Below are 24,957 nucleotides of genomic sequence, written 5' to 3' on the forward strand. Positions count from 1 at the left end.
AGAAAAAAATCTGCCCACTTCCCTTTCACTGCTGCTGCTGCCGCCACCCTCAGCCTCCATGGGGATCACACGCTGAACAGCTTGCAGGGTCCTGCCCTCCTCACCTCCACATCCTCCCGACATCGGCCTGAAGTCGGGTACTTGGGTTGCCGGCACCACTGCCCACAACGTGTCCCAAGTGTAAGGCTCTGCCTGGCTCTCTGTATTTACGCAGTAAGGAGAATGAGGAAGGAAAAAAGCAGAAAATAAAGAAATCTTTATTGTAAAATACAACACGGATAAAAGTGCAAAAACTTTGTTGTAACCACCACCTAGGTCAAGGAGCCAACTCCAGAAGCCTGTCCATGCGACCATGCCCATCACAGCCTCCCCTCCTTCTGAAAGGAGCCGCTCTCCTGACTTAGAGGAAGCACTGCCCAAGGATGCACCCCTAACAATACGGCTCTGCCCTTCGCCTGAATGGCCTTTAAGTCTGAAGGATCCCCCTCCACCCTCTTTGCAGAGCCTGGGTAACCTGAGGAAACAAGCATTTCTTGAGCAACTGCTATGTGCTGGTCTGTAATTGTCTCATCACTTTTCAGTCAGGGAACAGGAAGGGACATTCGTCTTCCTTGCTCCCTAGCTAGTGTTTGGGCAGGGATGGGGTGAGAAGATGATTCGGTGCCCAAGCTGTGTTCTTTCTACACACTCCTGAAATTTCCAGTTAATTGATTAGTCCCTCTGACAAAGCTTCCGAGAGAGACAGGGAAAGGCCAGAGGACACATGGACCTCTGTGGGGGCCCCGAAGGACCACATGGGGCTGTGTGCTGCCGTGCTTAGCCACTCCCTGTGGTGGGGTGGCGCTCAGGGCAATGCCACACTGTGACACGTTCTCCTGAAAACATTTGAAGTGCTCTTAGAAAGCTTTATTAGGTCTCCTGCACAGGTGGAGATGCCAAGACTTGAGAGGCCACGAGACCAGGTTCAAGGCTGCCGGCGAGGCGCTGGTGGAGACAGGAGCAGAAGCTGGGCTCTCCCAGGGGCCTCATGGAGCCTGAGGTCCGAAGCACTCCAGGGGCCTCCGCTGACCCAGGCGGCCTCTGCCCATCTCCTGCTGCTCTGGGAAAGCCTTTTCCTTGGCCATGGGTTTCCCATGACTCCAAGGCAACAGGACTTTCCCCAACCAAACCACAAGGGTTCTCTAACCCATCACAGCTTTTATGGGGCAAAAGTGGCCCCATAGTGTGGGGAGAGCACCAGCTGCCTTGTTTCTTCGCAAAATGTGGCCCCATTTCAGAAGACTGACTTGGGAGCACAGTCATTTATGAGCTGGGAAACGCCTGTCATGAGAATGGAGTGGCATCAACTTACACATAAGTCCCTCAGGGGGCTCTGAGAGTTCTCAAATGTTCTCAGAAAATAGGAAAACTATTTTCTTAAGAACAGCCACCCTGCCAGAGGCATCGAGGATACCTCCAGAGAGGTGTGCACTGCCCAGCCCCGGGGGACCTCACTCACCTTGATGAACCACCCGCATAACTGTGCTGGGGGCTCTGGTCTGCACTTCACGCACCTGCTCAGATAGGAGCAGCATTAGAGCAACAGGGAGGAAAACTTAAAGTACCTGAGGTGAGGCCTACATTCTTGGCAATGCAAAATGATCAGAACCTACGTGTTCTGGTGGTGAGGGGAAGTGAGAGTGGAAGTGAGCGGGGACGCCAGAGAAGTGTTCAGTAAGAGGGAGAGGACGGTGGGTAGAACGGAAGCAGGAGAAAGGCAGAGCCCAGGTGGCCCAGCGAAGGAAGTGGCAACCCAGGGTCCTGTGACCAGGGTGGAAAGGCATCCTTCAGGGGTTTTCACCGAGGATCCTGAAGGCCCAGAAGGGGGCGTTGGGATGACTGGTGAATAGGCTCCTTCACGGCACACCTCTAGGGGGCACCCTTCACACTGCACCTGTGTGAACAGCGCCTCTGGATGCTGTGATGCCATGGAGGGCCTGTCTATGAAGTCTTCAAAATTTTGCTTTTGGGGGGGGCCACAGGGACCAACTCCCATCAGATAGTCACAAGGACCTCTAACGTAAGAAAGTTCAAGGAATGCTGTCGACCTGGACTCGGGATTGCACCACTACCAGAGGGGGTGCCAGCCTGGTCATGTCCCCAACCCAGTCCTCCCCCCAGGTCACCTACAGGAAGTCCCAGCTCTGGCTTTGGGCTGAAATCTCCAAACCCAGTGGAAGAACGAGGCAAAAACTCCTTTGCTGTGGCTGAGGCACGGGCCTGAGGAAACAGGTTTAAACTGCACCTTGAGAACATCTCTGATGGTGAGCGCTGTGGTGTCCAGGAGAAACCGCTGAAGATCTAGTCCCTGCGGATCCCGAGCCAGATTAAAAGTCGGTCTAGAAAGGTTACAGCCCAGGACATCCAACCATCGCTGGAAAAGGTGGGAGACACACAGAGTTGGACTTACAACACCAGAACCTGTCTTAGGGGGGTTACTAGTTTATTATGCTGTCTGGAGAAAAGACCCCAGGGTTCATCCTCTAAACTCCCTGGTTAACCGCAAGGCAAATCTGGGGCTGGCCAGAGAGAACGGCTCAACAGCAGGAGTGAGCTAGGGTGGCCAGCAGCCATCACGCTCCCTGCCCTCACTCCTGTCCTGCCAATGTGGAGGGAACGCTCAGCTGCCGCTTAAGGACGTGCCAATCACGGGTCTGCCTACGGTACTCCGTGTGTTGTCCAGCTGTCACAACAGACCCGTCACAGGGATGGAGACAACAGGATGGGCAACCTCCCCACGGCCGCTACACTGATAAGCCAGGGCCAGGCAGGAAGGCCCCGCCTAAAATCTCAGGGTCCCCCAGTCTCATGAATACTCGTGAGCCCTATACCCAGGGTTAGCCTCTGCTGCCTCCTATACAGATGAAACCTTTTCTCCGACCCCTTCCTCTGCCAGCTGGGGCTTGGGCCAGAGGAGAACGAGGCAGGAGAACAATATTCACTTTACAGGGTCCCAAGAGCATCTGCTGCTGTTTCTGTGACCTCACAAGTAAAACTGTGAACCTAATCAGCAGTTCCCAACCGGGGGCAGCACTGCCTCCTGAGGATGGCTGAAACTATGCTGGTGGTGGTGGTGGGGGCGGGGGGTTGGATTACTCTACAGCCGGGACATGACTGGCATTGAGTAGGTTGGTGGGGGGTAGGTTTGCAAGGAATGCCAGACTGGCTGCATTCTCTGGAGTCCTACACAAGGAAGAACTGTCTGCCTGAAAAATCATCTTGCTTTACACAGGGAAGCAAACCCACGATGAAGAGAAACCATTGTCTTTCTACAAGTAAAACGACGCACAAGCCTCACTACCTCCCCCACTCTTTCTATTCCCGCCCAAAGGCTCTCCTCATTTAACCTATGATATTTGGCCATTATAAGAATCAGAGGGGCCAAGGCCAGGCTCCCGACCTGCAGGAGGCCTCCTTACCTGGGCACCTCTGTGTGGATAGAGCGCCCGTCATCCGGAAGCATGTCAAAGTCATGCAGACTTTCTAGCAAAGAAATGAGACACAGTTAGAGACAAGGCAAGGAGACCAGACCTGCTTCAGGGGCAGCGCAGAAGGACCTCCATTGCACACGGACTGGGCCAGCTTCCCCATTGAGGGAGCTGGGGTTACCTGGAGAGGAACCTGAAAGGGGATCCCAGAGTCCACGTGCTTCTCCCATAAGCTGAGAAAATGGTGAGACTATATATAACATAGGGGCGTATCATGCCAACCACTTAGAAGACAAAATGCCCCGAATCTGAATAATGGGGCAGCTGGAAAGGTAGGACAATATATAGCAGGGAGTGATGGTGACCACGACCCATGGCCCTAGGGCCAGTGTCCTCCTGTTAATGAACCAGCTCAGCAGTGTCACAACAACTGCTGATGGGGGACAGAGGGAGCACAGAATGTATCATAGTCCTTTTGAAGAGCATTAAGGTAATATTTTAATTTTTAAATTAAACATAATATATACGGCTCTTAGTATGTACCAGGTGCTTGTTCTAAGTAATTAGCAAATATCAAATCATTTAATCCTCATACAGCCACATTAGATATTGTCACTCTGGCCCAAATCACACAGCTAACAAGCAGCAGAGCAAAGGTTTACACCCAGTCTGGGTGCAGAATCCGTGTTCCAAACAATGACACCAAGCTCCTTTTTGATGCACTGTACAACGAAAGCTATAAACTTTTGCATATCCCTGACCTAGAAATGCCTTTTCAAAGAATTTATCCCAAGAAAATAAGCAGCACCACCCAGGAAGAATCTACATATGGGAATATTCAAGCAGTGGTATAAAGGTAAGAGGTTGGAGACTACCTACATGGGCAACAATGGGGAGAGAACGGTTATTGAAGTAATGGCATATTGCAGAGAAGGTAAAAATCACATTCGTGGAGAATTCCTCCCACTACACGGCTTTCCAACGCACCCACAGCTGCACTGAAGACCCACGGGCAGAGGAAAAGAAAGCAGTGGTGGATGTTATGCTCCACGCTGGCACCGGGCCCCATACTATGCCACAATCGCGTACTTTGGTCTCTCTTAATCCAAACACTACGCGTTTATTGGTCCAATTTTACGGATGAACAAAGGGAGGGCCAAGAGGCAGATAAAGGATCCCCAAGTCACAGAATAAGTGGCAGAGCTCATTTTAGAACGCACATTGCTAATTGCTCTTTCCATTATCAACTTGCTATTTAAATAAACTCATGGGGCCTCAGGAAGGGGCCTTTTCTACTTAACTATGCCCCTGCTCTGCCTTGAACAAACCGCTCTCAAGAGACTCGGAAGTCGAAACAGTCTGACCTCTTTAAAAACTTACACCATGATACTTACATGGAATTATGCTACAGGTACCAAAAATAGTGGATACTGAGGGACCATAATCTGCTATCAAAAAATTGGTCTTTACCCAATTATCTAGAGAAAATTACCTTAAATGTATGAAAAAATTAATTTATTGAAAGCTGTGTGCCAAATGCTGTTTTAAGCACTTTCCAAATGCTGTATTATCTCATTTAATTCTCCTTATAACTGTTAAGGTGGGAATTCTCTTTATTCCCATTTTACTTGAGAAACAGAAGCAGAGGGATTTAGCAAATTGTCCACGTGGTAAATGAAAACTGGACAGTGGTCAACAACAGAGAAGGAGACCAAGAACCTACAGGGCCGGGGTCTCAGAGGCTGGTTGCCCACACTGCACAGTCCTGGAAGCCACAGCTGCTCCCACGAGAAACAGACACGCCCTATGGTTTCATCCAGAGCCTTGCAAGCCTCAGAGCCTTGCTGCCAAGCCTGCCCCTTTCACACTCTCGTGTATCTTGAGTTGCTTGGCCCATGCCAACTGAGCTCCAGTGGGTCAGCAGGAGGGCACACGATTCAGCACGGGTCTCAGGGTAAACCATAGAGGGGCAGGCAGACGCTGCAGAGCCTGGAAATCGCTCTTTGCGAGTAGTGGTGTGCAGGAGGAGTTTGGATAGGGGTGAGAAGACAGATCCCTTTGCTTTGTACTTTGAAAACTCATATCCTAGCACAAATCAAAGCTAAGTTCCTTGGGGGAACTGGACAGCACTCCTTGACAGACTCCTACAACCTAGACACAACCTCTGCATGATGGTGTGGGCAGCTAGGTCTTTTAGGATTCCGCCCTGCAAGAGACCGACAGGGAAGGCAGGTGATTAACACTGTGGATGCCATCCTGGGTTATACATTGGGATGTGAAGTGCTCTAGCACTGGTCCTGCCCTTTACTCAGCACTTTAATCCTGACCTTGGCAGGCAAAATAAAGGGGCTACGGTGCATATAACCTACAAGACTCTAAGGGCCTGACTTACTTGTGTCTTATCCTTAGCGGTTTCCAGAAAAGTCAAACCTTTGCATGCCTTGAGCTGGTTAGTGGGTGTGTGTGAATGCGTTCTTAGCAGGAGCCCCCTCACTTGCTTACTGTCTTATCCTGGGTAAGATGTTATGGACTAAACTGTATACCCCCAAATTCTTAAGTTGGAGCCCTTCCACCACTACCTCAGAATGTAACTAACTGTTTCTGGGGACACTGGCTTTAAAGAGGTAATTAAGTTAAAATGAGGTCATTAGGATAGATCCTAATTCAACCTGACTCGTATTATAAGAAATGGAGGACAGACAGAGGGACCCCGGGGACTGGAGGGCACAGAGAAAAGGCCAAGGAGAGAGGCATCAGAAGAAACCAACCCTGCTGACACCCTGATCTTGGATTTCCAGCCTCCAGAACTATAAGAAAATGAATTTCTGTTGTTGAAGCCTCCCAGATCACAGTATTTTGGTATATAGCAGTCCTAGCAAACTAATACTACAGAGGGTTACATCCACTTTATACTGCCTACCACGATTCAGAATGATAAGTGAATTAAAAACTCAAAAGGCTGTTTGGTTAATACTTTTAATTACATGATTATAATTATACAATTTCCACTATTCAACATTTCGTATAAAACCAGTTACAATACACAAATGTGACAATATGTATCAAACTATATAGATATGCAAAGTTTACACGCCATTATGAAGCTTTATCTTAAAAATACCTTCAGGAAAATAAACATTCAACTAGTTCTCTCAGCTTTATAAAATATGATTAGAAATATACATTTTAATTAAAAAAAAATCAAGACAACGATTGATCCAATACTGATTAATCAGTCACATTTTAAAAGTTTTAATAATCTATACATGAGGGCAGGTTAGATAAAAGTCTGCAAATCATTAATATAAAACTGCAGTAATATAATCAGATGAATGTATCTGCTGACAGTTAATTCTACTGGGCAATTAAGGAGGTAATTTCCTACACAGATTAGGTGAACTGTCCAGTCAATTAAACACATCTGTAGTATTTCCACTTAGTGACATGGCGAATACTCAGATCTAGGAGAAAAGGAAGAGCAGCAGCTAGCCCCACAAGGACAGTTTCGGTGGGAAAGAACTAGGAAAGAATGAAAACATGTTTTTAAAGTTGTTTGTAATGAGCACTGCTTTCCAAAATGCAATCATCACTTTAAAAACTGTATGAAGAGAAGCAGCTCAGCCACTTTCTGACAAACATCAAAGGAACGCAAGGCCCACTGGTCAAGCAAGGGAAGGGCTCCCGGAGCTCTTGGCATGACGCGGCCCAGAACACCAGATGCCAAAGGGTTCACCCAAGGGGAGACACCTGGGGACTCATGAGAACACTTGGGGACTCCTTCAATCTTGTCGGGGCCCAAGAGGTAGAAATCACCCCTGTGAGAGGCGGAGGAGGGCAGGGAAGGAAGTGGGTGGGGGACAGGCTCAGAGGATCGAGTTCACAGCAGAAAAATTCTGGAGACTAGAAGAGTGGCGGGCCGCTTAGATGCAGCTACATCTTGACAAGTAAGGCTGCTTGTTTTAGTGAGGCACTGCTCAGGATCCGTCCCTCTTCACCGACAGGTTAGAGGGATTTCTAGTTTTTCTGTAGCATTACACAATGGAAGTCTGTCTATATGTCTAGGTACCCAGTTTGGCAGACCACCCTTCTTTTGGACCGTCCCTAACTCTTGATAGTTTGAGTCCCCAGAAAGCTTCAAGGGCACCTAAAAATATTCATTTCTAATTTTAATTCCAATGGAAACTGTCTTGGTGTACTTTCAAAGTTATTTAAGGCTCTGAAGTTAAAGAAATCTCTCCATCTGACATGCCCTGTTTCATATTCCATAGCAACAAGATCTTCTATAACAAATTAAAAATGAGAATCTCAGAAGATTCTTGGGTATGTTAAAGTTTCAGTTGGGGGCCGGGGGAAGAGTCTACTTTTATTCACAGCAGGAAGAACTTTCCATCAATCAGATGCAGAGACTTCCTAGATTCTAGATGTCCCCAGTACATTTAACACTGTGCTATATACGATCCGTCTGAAGCACTATCCCAGATTGTGTGTTCCAAGGAAGGCTTCTTTAACAAATGACTAGTTTGCGATGACTCATTTCAGTGAGCCCGTCAAATACAAGGATTTTTAGAAAGAACCACAGTGACAGCAATTCTAGCTGGACACCTGAGCAGCCACACAGAAAGGCAATTTGTAAAACGAAAGGTACATTGAAGCCCAAGAGACACCAAATAGCTTATTCGCTGTGAGGGTGACGGCACGTTTACTTGTCCTGACCAGCAAGAACGGTTCAGACGGAAGTTTGATTTTCACAACTACCGGGATTGTTTATGCAGGAGATGGCCTTTCAAAGTATAAAGGGAAGAAGAGTTGCCCTGAGAATTCAGTGTTTAACGCCTGGGCACAGCTTCAATATTTAGTATCATCTCCCAGACCAACACAGCAAACAGAAGGTTTCCCCTCCCACTCAAAGCTTAATGAAGAGCTGTCTTCCCTCAGGTAAGTAGGTCTTTATATTTATGAACTTCCAGGGATAGAAAAACACTGTTTTTCTGAGGTCCAGTCCTCAGAAAAAAGCTGGCATGGCCCTCATGGTGCCCAGTGAGGAGCACCTCAAACAAATGCTTGTTTGGCCAAAAACAATGGCATCTTCCATCTCCCCTCAAAACTAGGCAACCTTACAATTTACTCCAAGAGAGTAAATACCAAAATAGATCCACCGTCCTCTAATTACTTTCTGCATTAGCAGACTTTAATCTGTTTATTCCAACCACTCCTTATTCTTCCTATTTGTATTAAAAAGGCAGCTTTTTAAAAATGGAATTGCCTACTGTCCTGATTCATTCATCTTATAACGTGAAGGCATTTTGCCTTTTAATATTGTATCATCTCCCCATTCTCCAGACTAGGACAGGCAAACACTGGTTAGCAATAACTAAACCATTCACTTCTTATGGAGGTAACCAAGATGATTACAAATATTTTTTTCTTTTGGGACCCACTTTTTGTTTTTTTTAGCAGCAAATAAATTCTGTTTTATGATTGTTTTACATTACAGACTCTGCTGTGTTTCTGTGGGGTTGAGGGGAGAAGGCACTCTGCAAAGAGTTATTAGTTGTATTCCCTAACCAAAGGCAACAGTGAGTTTCTTATTTACAAACAACTGAAATCCAGATACGAATAACTGTCACTGAAACCAAAGGATGTGTGAATGGCCTTAGGTCATTCACATAACAAAAAAAATCCACAATGCTACAGAGAAAGACCCTAACAAAGTAACTTTTTTAAAAAGTCACCATTATTTGGGATCACTGTTTCCAGGGGAAACACCAACAGTGTGGGGTTTTTTCCTGCATGGAAGGAAATATGATTTTAATTTGTATGACTGGGCAACCAAATAGTGGGCAGCCTTGGCATTCTTCAGTCTCGAAATGACAAATGAATGACTTAACAACCGTCTTCCAACTCTGTAGCCAGGTTCTCCTCCTGAGTCTTCTAAAGCTACTATTAACATTCTCTTGAAAGTTTTAGGTTACCAAAGTACCGCAACATGCAACAGCCTTCAAATGTGGTTTTCACAGATTCTTGTTAGTAAAGCACTCTTTGGTGGAAGACAAGCAGCTTGGGTACTTGACAGAGTTAACATTATAACAGTATTACAAATACTAAAGTGAAGATGATTAAACCAAATAGTATCAAATTACAGAAAGTACCATTTCAGTAATGCTTGTTTTATCTTTATAAATTTTGACACAGGGTGAACAGCAAATAAATAAGTAAAAAACCTCCATCAGACCCTCAATTCTTCTGAAGGCCAGCAGCTAAACTGATTGCCATCACAGGGACGCACGTGCACCACACAGACTAGTCAGCTCTCCTGATAACAGAGGGCTTTGATATTTACACCTGAGACTAATTTACAACAGCTTTTTTTGTTAAAGACATTTCTATAGAAGGAGAGTTGGGCCCTCTTCGAGTCATTCACTTGTACCCAAACTCATGTAGTTATTTAAATTCCAGTGGACATTTTCTTCATTGAATAAACTTCTTAGGTGGAAAGCAGCTAAGGCTTTTGCAATTCTGTTTTGTTTCCAAATAAATTGTGCTAAAGTCCCGTTGTAGTTTTCTGTTCCTAGAGTCTTCCTTCAAGTTCTGGTCACAGGTTTTTACTTAACGCAAGACTGTTTTAGTCCTTGAAATGGAGGGACTACAGGGGAAAAAAAAAAGGATTTTACCATGAAGGCTTTTAAGTGTCCCATATGTAGTTATCAAAGACAAGGAAGGCAACATAATAAAAATATTGACATGCTAAAAAGTATACACTTTGTATAATTCTTTAATGACGGATACTTTGGAAAAGACAGTACAATATCAACCATAAAGTAAAGACAAACAGGAGAGAAGAGGCAGAGCAGAAAAAGGTTCAGTTCTGCAAAAAATTAAAAAACAATAGAAAAACAATAAAAAAAGAAGGGAGTGCAAAAGCGGCCGAGCAATGAGAGTACCATAATGCCATGAAGGGCATTTGTTGCAAAGCATTCCTTTTCCTTCTTTCCCTCTGAGGAATCAGGCTGTGGGAAAAGTGGAAAGAATGAAAAGATAAAGAAGTGTTACTTGATTATTTCCAAAGCCAGAAGTCGGTCACAGAAAAAGCTGGGGCACAGCACGCAGTTTCCAGTTTAGCAGAGCGCACCAGGCACCCCGCACCTGCTCCCACCTTGCTCCGCACTGCTGCACAGCTGCAAGGGGACAGCCGCCGACCCTCTTCTGTTCGTGAATAATGGACCTACGTTGATCTTCACCCTACCTCCTTTCTTTCCTTCCCCAACTGATCACTTTAGCTTTCAACTAAATAGCAACTTTCAGAGAACAACTAAAGCAAAGGAAAAGAGAGAAACCAATTCCAATCTGGAGGTGACCCCCACTTGGATGATGATAACGGTGCTCTATCAGAGCAGCTCATCCGAATCAAACATTTAGTTTTCCGAGACCCCAATAGAGAACTGAGTATAAAGGTCCAGGTTAGTTGGTGGAGCCAAGAGGGAAAGTATCTGAAATTTCAAAGGGAGATTAATATTTTAAAGGAACAGAGGTAACCAGCATAGAAGAGTATTTAGATACAACATTCTGGGGCTTCGACAGTGATATAGTTTTTAAACATAATGGCAATGACAAAGAACTAAAGCCCAGAGGTGATGGAACAGACACTGAGATCTGAGACTCTAAGGAAGAAGAAGCAGTGACAGGTATGATGATGGCAAACGTCACAAATGAGAAGACTTAAAAAGCCAAAGTCCTAAATGTAGTTACGCCAACTGAAGGGCTTGTGAAGAGACTCCTGGTTTCAGAGGCTGAAGAGCGAGCCTGAGCATTTATCTTCCTCCAAACTATGAATAATTAGGTACAAAATGCCCCAAAGCAATGAACATTGTTTGGTTTGGCAGGTGGAGCAGAAAGTGATGGTTCCCAATGATGCAACTTGGAATAAAAAAGGCACTTATACATGACAGTTTTCTTAGAAAACAAATGAAGTTATAATTTTTTTAAAAAAAGAAACAAAAGACTGCCCCAAAGAAACAGTATAAGCTTACAGAAACATGCATTCAATGGGTGAGCAGTGTACAGACATGAACCGAACTGAATGACATCAAATGAGGTGGCTACAGGTTCTCAATCAGAGGCTCGATGATGAAATGTTCGAGACTCATTCTCAGGGAGCCCTTCAGAGTTGATACAACAACACTGAAAAATGGGCCAATTCTATTTAGCTGGTTCTTCAGTGGATTCATTATTAAAACAGAAACATTAAAATGGGTTTCTAGCTCTAACAGGAAGTGGGAGGTGTAGAAGCCCATGAACTTACTTCTCTGGACTTAGGAAAGGGGATGAGGAAGGTGCTACACGGACTCCTCTCAGCACCCCATCCGCCACCAGACGCTCCAGTGCTTCCGTGCCTGAACTGCCACAGCTGTGCCAGAGCAGAGCTTGTCACCCACGATTTAAGCTTAGATGTGGCTAATGTTCAATGGATACGTGGGAGAATAATCAGTCACCTGCCATGAGAGAAACATGGTGGCAATTCTTCCCCACAACTCATATTTTTGCAGTCTCCAAATAACTGCTCTTTTAACATGTTTGTGGAAAAGTTCTTCCAAGATGTAAAGCCTCTCAGTAAACTGTCAAAAATCAAAAGAGCTAAATCAATGGAAAGTGAACGTTGGTGAGGTCTTCATCCTGGAAAGCCTCAAAGAGTAGAATAGAACATGGAAATGAAAGGTCAAGCTCTACGGCTCAATAGAGATGATGATGATGACGTACAAACAACATCAACCTGCAAGAGAGAAGGCCTCACGAATGGGAATAACAGCAGACTGGCAACCCTGGCGCCTTGCAAGTGTTTATGAATGTACACGGAAATGGTGCAAAAATGGTGTACTATTTTGTGTGTGCACGCGTGCGTGTGTGTGTGTGTGTGTGTGTGTGTACTGCTGTTCAAAGAAAAGATTTCTATTCAATACTTTAAAATTACTCAACAATCTTAGCTCATATTATTTTGTCCTGAATCAGATTATGTACAATTGCGTTAATTCTCTCACTACCCTCCAACCACAAACGAATACTATCCCATAGGACAAAAACTTCAGGCTACAGCTTGGGTGCTGACTCCCGTTATTTCCTAGAAGCAGGGAATGGGACCTGTGCATAACGTATTTGCCTTTCTCTGGTGAGCTGTATGTGGTCACGGTTAAGGTGATGCCAATACAGGTCAAAGCCCAGAAAGAGGTAAAGGAGACCCGGCATGGAGGGCATGGTTAAAAGCACTGTGAAGCCCAATTAACTCTCGTTGTTTTACTTCTTCGCCCCTCCAAATCTCTGAAAGTCCATTTCAGAATTTAAAAGAAGTTTTTTTTGGTTTTCAGCACTATCCCGAATGCCTGAAAACTGCTTTCTTTGGGCCATTTCAATATTTGGTCAAGCTATTCAGTCTGAACTCTACTTTAGGGCCCTCAAAGCAACAAGTCCAGGGACCTCAGGCAGATGCTCACCGCAATCAGGAACCACCTCTGCTGAGAAGCACAAGTTTAGATCACTAGACAAGACCTAGATGGAAAAACTGCCATATGGCCACACCCTAAGAGGAACGTGGTATGACCAGGCAAGTGCAGTCCCGGCTCCAGGACTCTAGCCAACTCCTCTGAAACCTGCAGAGCGCCATCCAGAAAAGCAGAGAGCAGAATTAAATGTGCAAAACACACCCGGCTGTGATAAAAGTCTGAAAAGAATATGTCCATTCAAAACATGTCTAACTATCATCAACAGCAGGCCCTTTATTTGAATTTTTAATAATTTAATTTCCATAAAAGTGTCAAAGTTTAAAAAACTCGCATTTCCCCTCATTTATTGTAGAAAAGTTAGAAGAAAAGAAAATGATAGAAAAAAAGAAAAAAAATCCCCAAATGCCCTACCAACCGGAAGAACTGTTAGCGTTACGGCATATTTTTCCTTTATCTTACTTCTCTACATATATATTGGGTTGGCCACAAAGTTCTTTTGGGTGTTTTGGGTAAGATGTTACGGAAAAACCCGAACGAACTTTTTGGCCAATCCAACAGAAATGTCCACATCTATAAATATTTAAGCTTATAAATATTTACACATCTATACACTTTTACACACACACATATATATATAAAGTATATTTTACATTTACAAAATTAGAGCAATACTTCATAATTTTTACGTGTAGCCCTTTTCACTTATTGCTCCATGAGCCATTAACCCAGGTCATTAACTTTCCTCTGAAAACATGACTCTCGATTCATTTGGCAGAATTCATCAATCATTTCCTATTTCTTACTATTATAAATAACATTTCTGATATTATGTTATAATGTACCTAAATCTGACTTTCTGTCAGTATTTCTCTAATATTCTTCTCAGTGAATGAGAGTACAAAGAGTATGAATATTTGATACCTTTCTAATGAAAAGTTTTAAACCCTAAAATCAGGAGTCAGTGCCCAATTCTCAAATACTTGTATTGAGGCACTATCACGTTCTCTGGCAAGTAAAAGATTGTAGTAAAACTGTACGAAACTGTACAAAGAAGGAGAGTGGCAGAATGGAACAGTTCTTTACAAAAGCTAAACACACAGAGCTCTCTAGATTGTCAGTGAGTCCCTCAGGACACAGGCTGCCGTGGGACTGCACCGGAGACTACCTTAGCACTGAAGGTCAACGCAGGCTCAAAGCCTCAAAGATCTGAGGGCAGGGAAGCCAAAAAGAAGCAAGGAAAACTGTGAAGGACGTTTTAAAGTCTGGTTCAGATTATCTTCAGCTTGCTCGTGGTCTCTATAAGACAACACTGTGCCCTGAGCACGGTACTGTCATGCTCAGGACCGCACGGGTTGCCAGCTCAAGGCAAAGATACACAAACACAAAAAAGGTGCCTGCCTGCCTATGCCTCCTGAGATGATAGGAAGCGGGCAAACTGCTCTCCCCTAAAAGGGGATCTGTTTTTGGAATATGTTAAAAATGAAATGTCTCAGTCCATGATAAACATCCAAAAACAATGGTGAGTAATGGATTTGGTCACAGAACATGTCCAATTTTTTGTGAAAGCCTCTATTAATGAAGGAAGTGAAAGATGCTGGGCCAGAAAGTGAAAAGGCTAGCGCTCTTGGGTATATAGAGACTGTGGCCAAGAGGATAGTCGCTAGGTAAAGAAGGATCCCAAACTCACGGGAGTTCTCATTTTTCCACCATCACACTTATTTACAACTAATTCTCCAACAATTATGATGGATCTGATATACAGACAGAAAGATTTCCTCCAAGTCCTGACAGAGAGCTTTGGAAGTTCTTAATAGTACAGCATTCTCAACTTTCCCATATCATGACCCAGAGACCACATTTCCAGTGTTGAGAATCACCTCTGTAAACAAAACAAAACAAAACCCCAAATTAAAATGGTCCAGATTTTCTTAGATGATGAACAAGTGAAACATTTTTGATTAATTTCCTACCACAGGGACTCTGCTTTCTCCTGTCTTCATTTCTATCTCCAGAAGATTAAACTGGAAAACCAATGCTGAGAACATTTCAGAAGAGTAGGATTCTTTTCTCACCTTTTAAAACTGCTTTTTCTTGAAGCAGATCTGGTGGTTCTTTTAGTAATGCCTGCACTGCCAGAAATGTTAGGTTCAGATGTTTTACAGCTCTGAACACTGGACTGAAGAATTACTCTGAAAACAGTTGGAAAAAGATAACATTATATTCACTGAAGCGATTTGCAAATACTTGACAGAGGAAGGCATTTTTGCACTTTAGTGCAAATTATTTTCTTGAGAACGGACAGGATTTTCCATAAGCACATTTGCCAAAAAAAAAATCTGAAACACACTTTTACATCAAGGTCTTTTGAAATGAAGCATCTCATTTCCCTATGAAGGTTTTACACAAAGATAAACAAAGAACTTTGCTTTTGGAAAATGAAATGACCTGGCATGTCAAGCGATTCCCACACCAAAGAAATCAATCAGTAAGACAAATTTTTGTGCCCCAAAGTAAAAATAAATTCGCAGAATTCTAGTCATGAACACAAGAAATCATTTAAAAACCCCAAATTCTAAAGACTACGAATATAAATATATATACAGTATTCACTCTTCAGAGCTGGAAGTACAAGCAATTGACATCAAATCAACAGTAATTTTTTATAACATTTCAAATTTTAAAAGTATGTTCAAACAGAAATTTTTGGGCTGGCTTACAACCACTTACAAAGTCACCCAGTACCATTAAAGTGAAGCTGTTTAAATTTTGTGAAACTTGATTTCATTAAACTCTAGACATCTCAAGGAACTGAGACCTATGGGAGTAGACTGCCCAGGAGGCAAATTCATGAATCAGAAAGAACACCCTCAGATAAAGCCCACACAGAATACCTGTTCATAAGTAGAGGGTGTTTTAAAATTCCTCACTGAATTGTCAGAGGGACAACAGCAGAAAACACCAAAAAATTTTACAAGCAATTCTTTTCTTCAAGAGATAATGACTAAAACACTGAACCGCATACATACACATTTACATATACTCAACTTTTATTTATCTGTGAGAGAAAATACTTTAAAAAGCTTTCTCCTCTCATATCCAAACATAATGGTGAGATAGCCAACAACTTATGAGAACCCAGATCATGCGTAAAAAGAAACCATTACAACAAACTAGCAGCCAGTCCTACCTCCTATGCCTGTGTTAACACCACATTAGTTAATAACCAAAGCCAGGTCCTTAAAATGTAGTCAATTCTTATAATCTTAATATTACTCAAACCATAGGACATTCAACATTTAGTAAAATACTAACTTCTCATCATTAAAAAAACAATGGGTTGTACTGCACCAGAGCAGAAGTCTGGAGGTCAGTAGTGTTCGAGCCATCTGGGGGAGAGGAGTAGAAGGCTGAGGGAGGGGAACTCCTAGCCTAGCTGTTTCTCTTTATCCAAGAAACATTTCTGAAAGCCTTATGAATCAGGCCTTCAATCTCACTGAGGGAAACTGATCCTGGGTAAATGAGCCAATGCTTGATTCAGGATTTCTGATAAAGTTTTATCATCCTAAATGCTGACTGTTTTAACAAAATAGAAAATGTATATGCAGACATAATTATATTATCGAAGAGGTAGTACCAACTGCCCTGGCATATAAATTCTCTCCTTGAAAACAAGGATTTATTTTTAAATTCTTTCTGATTGTGTAAAGTGAAGAGGAAATATTTAGTTGTCTTTGTTAAGAATGTGAATCTAGAATTTTTCATTTAAAAAACCAAAACAAAACGGAAACCAACTGCAATGCTTCCAAGGCTATTTCTAAGGCCCAGGCCCTGTCCCGAGGGCTCTCACCCACTCAGTGAGGCTCATGAATTTTATCTCCATTTTTTTTTTTTATAGTTACCTCAAATATTATAGTTTTTATTTTTTGAATTATTTTTGAAATGAGACAGAAGTTATTTTCATAACTACACTCACATACATGCACACATAGATATATCTGAGTCTTTTTTTCCAAAAATAAAAGTCAAAACACCTCAGTTTTGTGTGCAAAGGTCCCCAAATTCCAGCTGCATTCAACCTTGTTTTCCGTTACTTCGCAATCTAGTCCTTCCACATGAGCCAGTTCAGCCGAATTACTACTCTATAAAAACATCTGAGTCGTCCATTTTTTACAAATGGAGAAAATGAGACTCCTGTTGGCTTTTTTTTGAATTACAAAAACTACTTTTCAAATAATTTGAGGCCACTTAGGGTCAAAAGTATCAACCATCACACTGTAAAATCATTAATATGAGGGAAAAAACAAGAGCCAATATACATTGCCTGCTTAGGAAATTTACCTCCTGATTTCTTAAGTTAGCTATTATGTTTAAATACTATTCAAAACAAGAAATTACTGCTAAATCATATTTTAGGCTGATAGGAAACATCTTTTTAAAAGTACTTATTTCTCTATAAAGTTAGTGTAAACAATTCATGTTAAGTAATATACTATTAATAGCTAATAATTTAGGTGCAATTTTGAAAATGAGAGCATGCTAGAAATTTGGAATGTATTAATCTCATCAGTAAAGATTCAGGTCACCAGTTATTTACATTAAAAACAGAGCAGTTATTACATCTGTAGGTTATGCATCAATAAAGTGCGAAGGAAACACAGCAACTACACTTAGTTATTACCTGAGATATCCTACAAGTTAACACCCTAAGGTGGGTGAAGCTAGTAAACGTGTGAAGTAGTCACTCTGCCACAGGGATGTGGGAACTCACTACCCCCCACCTTGCACACTAGGCCAATCACGCGGCTCTGCAGGACAACATTTAGCAAATGTCATTTCTCCTTTCCATCTTTTCCTGATAGAACCCTCAGTCCTACCTTCTATCTCTTGCCCATACTAGAGTTCGTTTTCTTCTCTGCAGTATCTTTTGAGGCCCAATATTTTCCGATTTTGGATACAAAGATATCTGCAACTTGAGGCAAAGCAAAAAATTGAAAAGCCAGGTCTCTCACCTATCAAGTCACAGAGTACTTTGAAAATAAATGTTCATTGCAAGAAGAGAAGCCATCAGCGCAGCCATGCACTATTTACGCTGGTTGTCCACCACTGATACAAAAAGAGCCTGCAACATGATGGACCTGAGGCCCTGCAACCTGCAGAGATGCTTTTCCCACTGTCTAAAAGGTCTGAAGCAGCGTGTGAAGTGCTGTTATAGGGAAGCTCTCCAGGCATGCCAGGAAACAACCTATCAGGCGACGCTACATCATCAGCCAATAGAGGTGAATGTCAACAACAGTGCCCATGAGTAGTCACCTCAAAGGATAATTCTAAGGATTATATCTGTTCACATTATTGTTATTGTTGAAAGCTTTTGTTTCTGTAAATTCCAAATTAATCAGGGCAGGCTAAAGTGAATACTCTGCTTTGGGCTAGAAATACAATGTCAGTAATAACAAAAAACGTTATGTCTTACATAGAATATTAAAAAGAAAAGAGCCTGATAGAGACCATTTTTTAAACTTACCCTGCAAAAAATAATACAATCATGAAGCGCCTAAACATTATTAGCAATGACTCCGCCTGCTTGAAATTGCCACTCGGAATAGTTTGAGAAGGATAAATCTATGCAGTGTGCGACGGCCCTGAGTCCAAATGTGTGACACATCTAGGCTCGGTAAAAGAAGTAAAGGAACAAAACACCTAAAGGGATAATCCGTATCAGAAACACAGTATATGTGCCTATGTAATAAGCTTGTTATTAATAAGATTTTTTTTAAACGTCATATATAGGTTCATGTTAAGCAGCTTTTCCTTAATTTTAAAAGAATGGCATCTGCTAGTTTTTTAAATCTTTTCTAGCCATTTGAAAACATTCAATGAACCACAAAGTACTAGAGTTGGTTGCAATGGAATTTTACTTTGGAGGAGATCCTAGAAGGCACTTTTGTATTCCTTTATAACCCCCAAGTCCAAGTTGGAACAAGACAAGAAATTCTTAAAATTTGAGCTAAAGAAAATGTTTCAGAGAAAAAAAGAATGCAGCCTAGACATAAGAGGGTAATGGTGAACCACAGTCTCTCAGGATACACCCTCCTTTCTGTGCTCTTGGTCTTAACATGATGTTCCCGGGAAAGCTTCTTGTCACATTCTTCTGCAGAAAAGGAGTCTCTTCACTGTGAAGGTATTCATTTAATAATGAAAGATATCAAGAGAATACAAATTCTGCCTCTATTAACCTAATAAAAGCATTCTGATTACTTTTGGGAAAGGAGGAAAGTGGGAAGGAAAAAGGAGCACACTGACTGTCATGTGGAAACACAAACATAAACAAAGGACTCCAGTTTTCTCTGCTTTCCTATTTTCATTCAACACCAAGTGTTGAAAACTATACTTAACTGTATTCCCTAAAGGGGAGGAAGTGAAACAAGGAAGAGGAGAAAATTCTGCATATTCAAGACAGAATATTTATTAGGGAAGCAGGTGCCTGCTGAGAGAGCACCGTGTACAATGGCAGAATCAGAGGTGAAAAAGGATGCAATGCTCACTAGACCTCATGGCTACAAAATAAAGTCTTTACTAACAGCAGAAAACCAGCGGGAAAATTCTTTTTGCTAGATTGGAAAGGACATATTAACAATATTTACTCTAGAAAACCAGAGGAAAGTTGTACAGACAACTGACTGAAAGAAAACCACCCCAATTACCCCAAAGTAACTATACATTTTTGATAAGAAAAAGAAACTACGTCATTGTCATCATAAATCGCTATTTCAAAAAATCTGTTAAGAGTAAGCACATCTTAAACGAAGCGTGTTACTTTTAATATCCCTGATATGAAAGTAACAGAGAAGACTTCCTTCCCTGCCACCAACCCATGAAGTGCAAAGATTCAGAATAAGAACCTTTGAAAAAAGGCAAATCAACAAAGCTAGAAGAGCTGATAGTGAGAAAAACATGCATCATGAGAAACACACTGGACACCAGAGGTGAGCGCTAGTAGAGAAGTGGAATGGGACACTTACACAGCAGCTATCTGTCAAGGGTCCTGATGGCTACTGTGTTCTTAAACCATCGAGACAGAATAGCAGGATGGGGAGAATGTAGTCACAAACAATCCACCAGATGACAACACTACACAGTGCAGAGGTCAGCACAGCTAGGGAACATCTGGAAAGGGGCGAAGGGGAAAGAACAGATGTTCAAATTGGGAAGCCAAAATAAATAAAATAATAAATAAATAAAGCCACGTGTGAATTTTAGATACCCTGCGATGCAAAGGAGCAGGAAACAGGGATCAAATTTTGCTATTTTACATTGGAAAAAAATGCTGTCTTCAGTTTTAAACCGATTTGATATTTGGTAAAGAAAGATTAGACCCAATCTCTAGTTGGATAACTACCCCACGTTAACTTAATTGTATGATACTGAAATTAGAGTCACAGCTATGCGATTGAAATTCTTCAAAAAGCATAACATGCACACAGAAAACCAAATCACAGAGAAAAAGGAGGCAAAACCAACAAGGCAAACAAACAAAAAAAGCCCTGAACTGACACAGGCATGTGTCTGCTTTATAGATTTTCATTTGTTCCTCTAGTAAAGCTCCTGCCGTGAGAATTATCTTTCAATGATGAAACACACCCACCTACACTGTACTGTTAAAGGTGGTTTTCAGGGATTTTCAAGGCTAACTATATCTGTATTTTTTACCTGTTCCCATAGGATGCGCTTCCACTCTTCAGGCATCATTTCCTTTGTCCCTAATAAACCTAGCAGAAATCATCAGCACAATGCAGAAAAATAGGCAGCATGGATGAAGTTACAAAATCTACCCAATCTGTTTTGGCACAGACAATAATATACTTGCCATCATGTCCTGAAGATCACTTCAAGATCATGGTGCTACATAATTTCCTGTCCTCATGATAGTCAGGATCAGACAAGCTCTCTGACAAAATTACTAATTTTACTGGGCTTCCCTGGTGGTGCAGTGGTTGAGAGTCTGCCTGCCGATGCAGGGGACATGGGTTCGTGCCCCGGTCTGGGAGGATCCCACATGCCGCGGAGCAGCTAGGCCCGTGAGCCATGGCCGCTGAGCCTGCGCGTCCAGAGCCTGTGCTCCGCGGCGGGAGAGGCCACAACAGTGAGAGGCCCGCGTACCGCAAAAAAAAAAAATTACTAATTTTACAATTTCTAACACTTAATTCTCCCCAAATATTGACTGTAAAACAGACACCAATGACTGGATTACTTTATGTACTATAACTTTCTTTTAAGAATCACCAGTACTCATATATTTTTCATTAACTTTCCCTCTTAACATTTTCATTTGGCTAAGTACCAACAGTGAAGCAAAATAACATGTCCATGCTGACAGATGGGTCAAAATCAGGAGGCAGGAATTGAATTTAGATTTTTCAACCCAAGCTGCTGCTGTAAACTCTCTCTCAGGGGACTTTTAAATATTTCTAAAATAACAACAAACACTTGGGAAGGAAAGGAAATCTCCAGTTGACCTCCTGTTCTAGGGCCAAAAGAGCTACAAATAAGAGCAAAAATGAGAAGACTGTAACAGCAAAGAGGGTCTGAAAAAGCAGGAAGGGATAAGGAAGGAGAAGGAAGGAAAATCTGCTGTGACTAATCTTAAATCTCTCAGGGTGTTTACGCATAATTGTGTGTATGGGAAGAGGGTGGTTTGGGGACTATTCTATTGTTTGGGGGATTACAATTACAATTAAAGGGAATCTGGAGCTAGCTTTTTTTTTTTCTTTTAACTTTTACCAAGTATAAGGTTGTTTTAGGGAATTCCCTGGCAGTCCCAGTGGTTAGGAATATGCTTTCACTGCTGAGGACCCAGGTTCGACCCCTGATAGGGGAACTAAGATCCCACAAGCCGCAAGGCGTGGCCAAAAAGAAAAAAAAGAAAGATTGTTTTAACACATGCCAAGAATGCCAAGAGTGCTTCAGAGCAAAGGGCCAGTGTTCTTTACTCCTTTTAGGGTAAGGTGGGGGTGTAAATAGATAACTAAGCAAATGGATAGCACAGAGGCTGGTCTTTCCTCCACTGGTCTTTGCTAGTTACTATCATTTAGCCATCCATCAACTACCATCCCAGGGAACCTCACATACCAAGATAAATGTCATAGCATCTAGTGTCATCTTCTGCTTTCCAACAATATTTCTAATTTTAGTCTACATTTATTGTTTTCTTTTATGTTTCCACAAATCCACGAGCTACGGAAGAGACTTTTATAGTCTCATTTTTCTAGAAAGGAGCATCAAATGATTTGAACTCTTATAAAACATTCACAAGATAGCAGACTCAGAGTAACTAAAGAAAATTTCCTATAAGCCCTATCGAACTCCAGAACCTTTGACTAAGCAGAATTCCCATCCCTGACTCCCAGCTTGACTTCTGAACAGAAGGCAACAAGCTATTGAGAAATAAACTGATGCTGAAGATTCTTAAAAACAGAACAAAAAACCTGGACATGACTAAAAGCAGCCCACAAAATTATCCACCTTCTAGGGCTTGTGATTCCAAGTGTGGTCCCTGGACCAGTAGCATCTTTTAACACCTGGAAGCTTGCCAGAAATGCAGAATCAGATGGTACAGAAGACCCACTGATCATTATTTGCATTTTAACAAGCTTCCCAGGAGACTCAAATGCACACTGAAGTTTGAGAAGCACTGCTCTAAGGCACTAGCTGTTTCCTCCTGTCTAAAATTGGGTTCAGAATGATTATTTGGAGGGACCATACTATTTCTAAATAAAAAGAACCATTAAGGGCTTCCCTGGTGGCGCAGTGGTTAAGAATCCGCTTGCCAATGCAGGGGACACGGGTTTGAGCCCTGCTCCAGGAAGATCCCACATGCCGTGGAGCAACTATGCCCGTGCGCCACAACTACTGAGCCCGTGTGCCACAACTACTGAAGCCCGTGCGCCTAGAGCCCGTGCACCGCAAGGAAGAGTAGCCCCCGCTTGCCGCAACTAGAGAAAGCCCACGTGCAACAATGAAGACCCAACACGGCCGAAGATAAAATAAATTAAAAATAAACTAATTTAAAAAATAGTAACTAAAAAAAAAAAAGAACATTAAGGCCTTAAATGAAGACTTATAATGAAATTAAAAACAAAATGGCATTTGGAATTAAATAAATTATTTAAAGCATTCTAGTTGATTGAATGCACAACTAAACAGCAAAGAGAATGCTTAATTAATGCCTATAACAATACTGATGCCTTTCATTCACATGGCATTTTATTTTGGAAAACTCATTCCTTTACTTTGGGTCTTTTAAGAATCTCCCAAGGAAGTGGCCCACGATGACACATCCCTTAAGTGTAATTCTACTTTGGATTTTAAGATTATGAGAAGATACCAGTGAAGACCTACTTTTAATTAAAAAGGCCTGTTCTTCTCTGCCATAACCATTTACTATGTCATAGTTCCTTGCCATATTACAAGATGCTTACTGAATACTAAGATGACCTATCTCCATCACCAAAAAAGGGGGGCGGTGCAAAATTTGACACCCACCCCACAATGAAAGGTACTAGAAGGAAAGAATCCATTGGTATAGGTGGGAGCATCTACTAAAGAATACCCTAGAGGGCTTCCCTGGTGGCTCAGTGGTTGAGAGTCCGCCTGCCGATGCAGGGGACACGGGTTCGTGCCCCGGTCCGGGAAGATCCCACATGCCGCGGAGCAGCTGGCCCCGTGAGCCATGGCCGCTGAGCCTGCGTGTCCGGAGCCTGTGCTCCGCAATGGGAGAGGCCACAACAGTGAGAGGCCTGTGTACCAGCCCCCCGCCCCCCCAAAAAAGTACAATGGTCAAGTTTTTGATTCTACTTATCTTTCTAACAATCCTGTACATTCCATGAGATTGAATCCCAACTAACACTTACAGAAGCAAGTATAAGTGGACACACACACAACCCAATAACTATAAAACTTCCTAACTCCATACTAAACCTGCTTCTGTAACTTGAACAATTCCTCCAACGAAAAATTAATACAAAAATATAGTTTAATCAATTCATTGTTGACTTAAAATAATGACACTAAGCCCCCGTGTCACCACTAATTAAAGTTTACCATATCAAAACAAATTATGTGTAATACGGTAGTAAATTTAAAGAAATTAACAATTTTAATAACTCTGGACAAATCTACAGTTATTCTACAGTTTATATCTTCTGTCACTCTCTTGAGGATGTAACATGTTTATGAGAAATGGAATACTGTGTGTCATATCAGTAAACAAAGGATGTCACGGTCGTCAGTGATTATAGCCACAAGCCAACAATGAGCTGGTGAGCCCTGGGGGAACTCAGGAAGGAAAGAACACCTGCCATCTAGCAGCCATCAGACTGCAGCCACTCCCACTCCCCATGGTGAGCCCTGAGGAAACTCAGCATGGATACTGGCCCCAGAGAGCTGAGGTGCATATCAAAGGAAGGATTTCAGTGAGCCCAGACTCTTGCATCTTCCCATACATAGAAAAGCGCTAAATTCCTTAACTTGGGATATCTGTTTTCTCTTATTAACAGTAATCTTTTGACATTCAGAATACCTTTGCTGCAAAACTCCTATATATCCTGGCTCCCTCCTCGCCTCCTTGGAGCAGTTCTCTCAGGGTAACTTGAGATGCTGCCTCCCGGGCTTCTTCAAGTTCTAAAAATTTCCTCCAAATGAAACATAACTCTCAACTTTTAGGCTGTGAATATTTTTTTAGCCGACAGTTATTATCCATGGAGAAAAATCACTCGGAATAGTGCTTTCCTATCTATACGAGCTAGCGAGATTGCAACACAAGACAGAGATAAACGAAGGATAGTTAAAAGCTTCTTAGGCAACACACTTAGATTTTAAATAAAGTAGATATTCATTTCAAAGTGGCATAATGGGCATGCAACCATGGAGAAAATGTACAGGAAAAATTGCTCATGAAGGACCTTATACACAAATGAAATAACTACAACCACACGAAGGAAATC

General features: G+C 42.3%; 1 protein-coding gene across 8 annotated transcripts in view; it reads right to left on the reverse strand.

Moving 5' to 3' along the window:
- Window positions 1–268: 268 nt before the first annotated feature.
- The window catches only part of CDC14B (cell division cycle 14B), a 107,593-nt gene continuing 82,904 nt past the window's right edge, over window positions 269–24,957 (reverse strand). For 2 of the 8 annotated variants that reach the window (XM_060155399.1, XM_060155392.1), the window contains exons 13-14: window positions 15,031–15,147; window positions 6,428–10,110 (exon numbers count right to left, since the gene is read on the reverse strand). In XM_060155399.1, the coding sequence (XP_060011382.1) occupies window positions 10,074–10,110; window positions 15,031–15,147 (154 nt within the window). In that variant the 3' untranslated portion in view covers window positions 6,428–10,073. Of the gene's footprint in view, window positions 2,414–6,427; window positions 10,475–15,030; window positions 15,148–19,977; window positions 20,123–24,957 lie in introns of those variants that run through there. The other 6 variants (XM_060155398.1, XM_060155394.1, XM_060155395.1 and 3 more) reach the window with 6 other exon arrangements.

Source organism: Lagenorhynchus albirostris, chromosome 7, assembly GCF_949774975.1.
Source record: "Lagenorhynchus albirostris chromosome 7, mLagAlb1.1, whole genome shotgun sequence".
NCBI lineage: Eukaryota > Metazoa > Chordata > Mammalia > Artiodactyla > Delphinidae > Lagenorhynchus > Lagenorhynchus albirostris.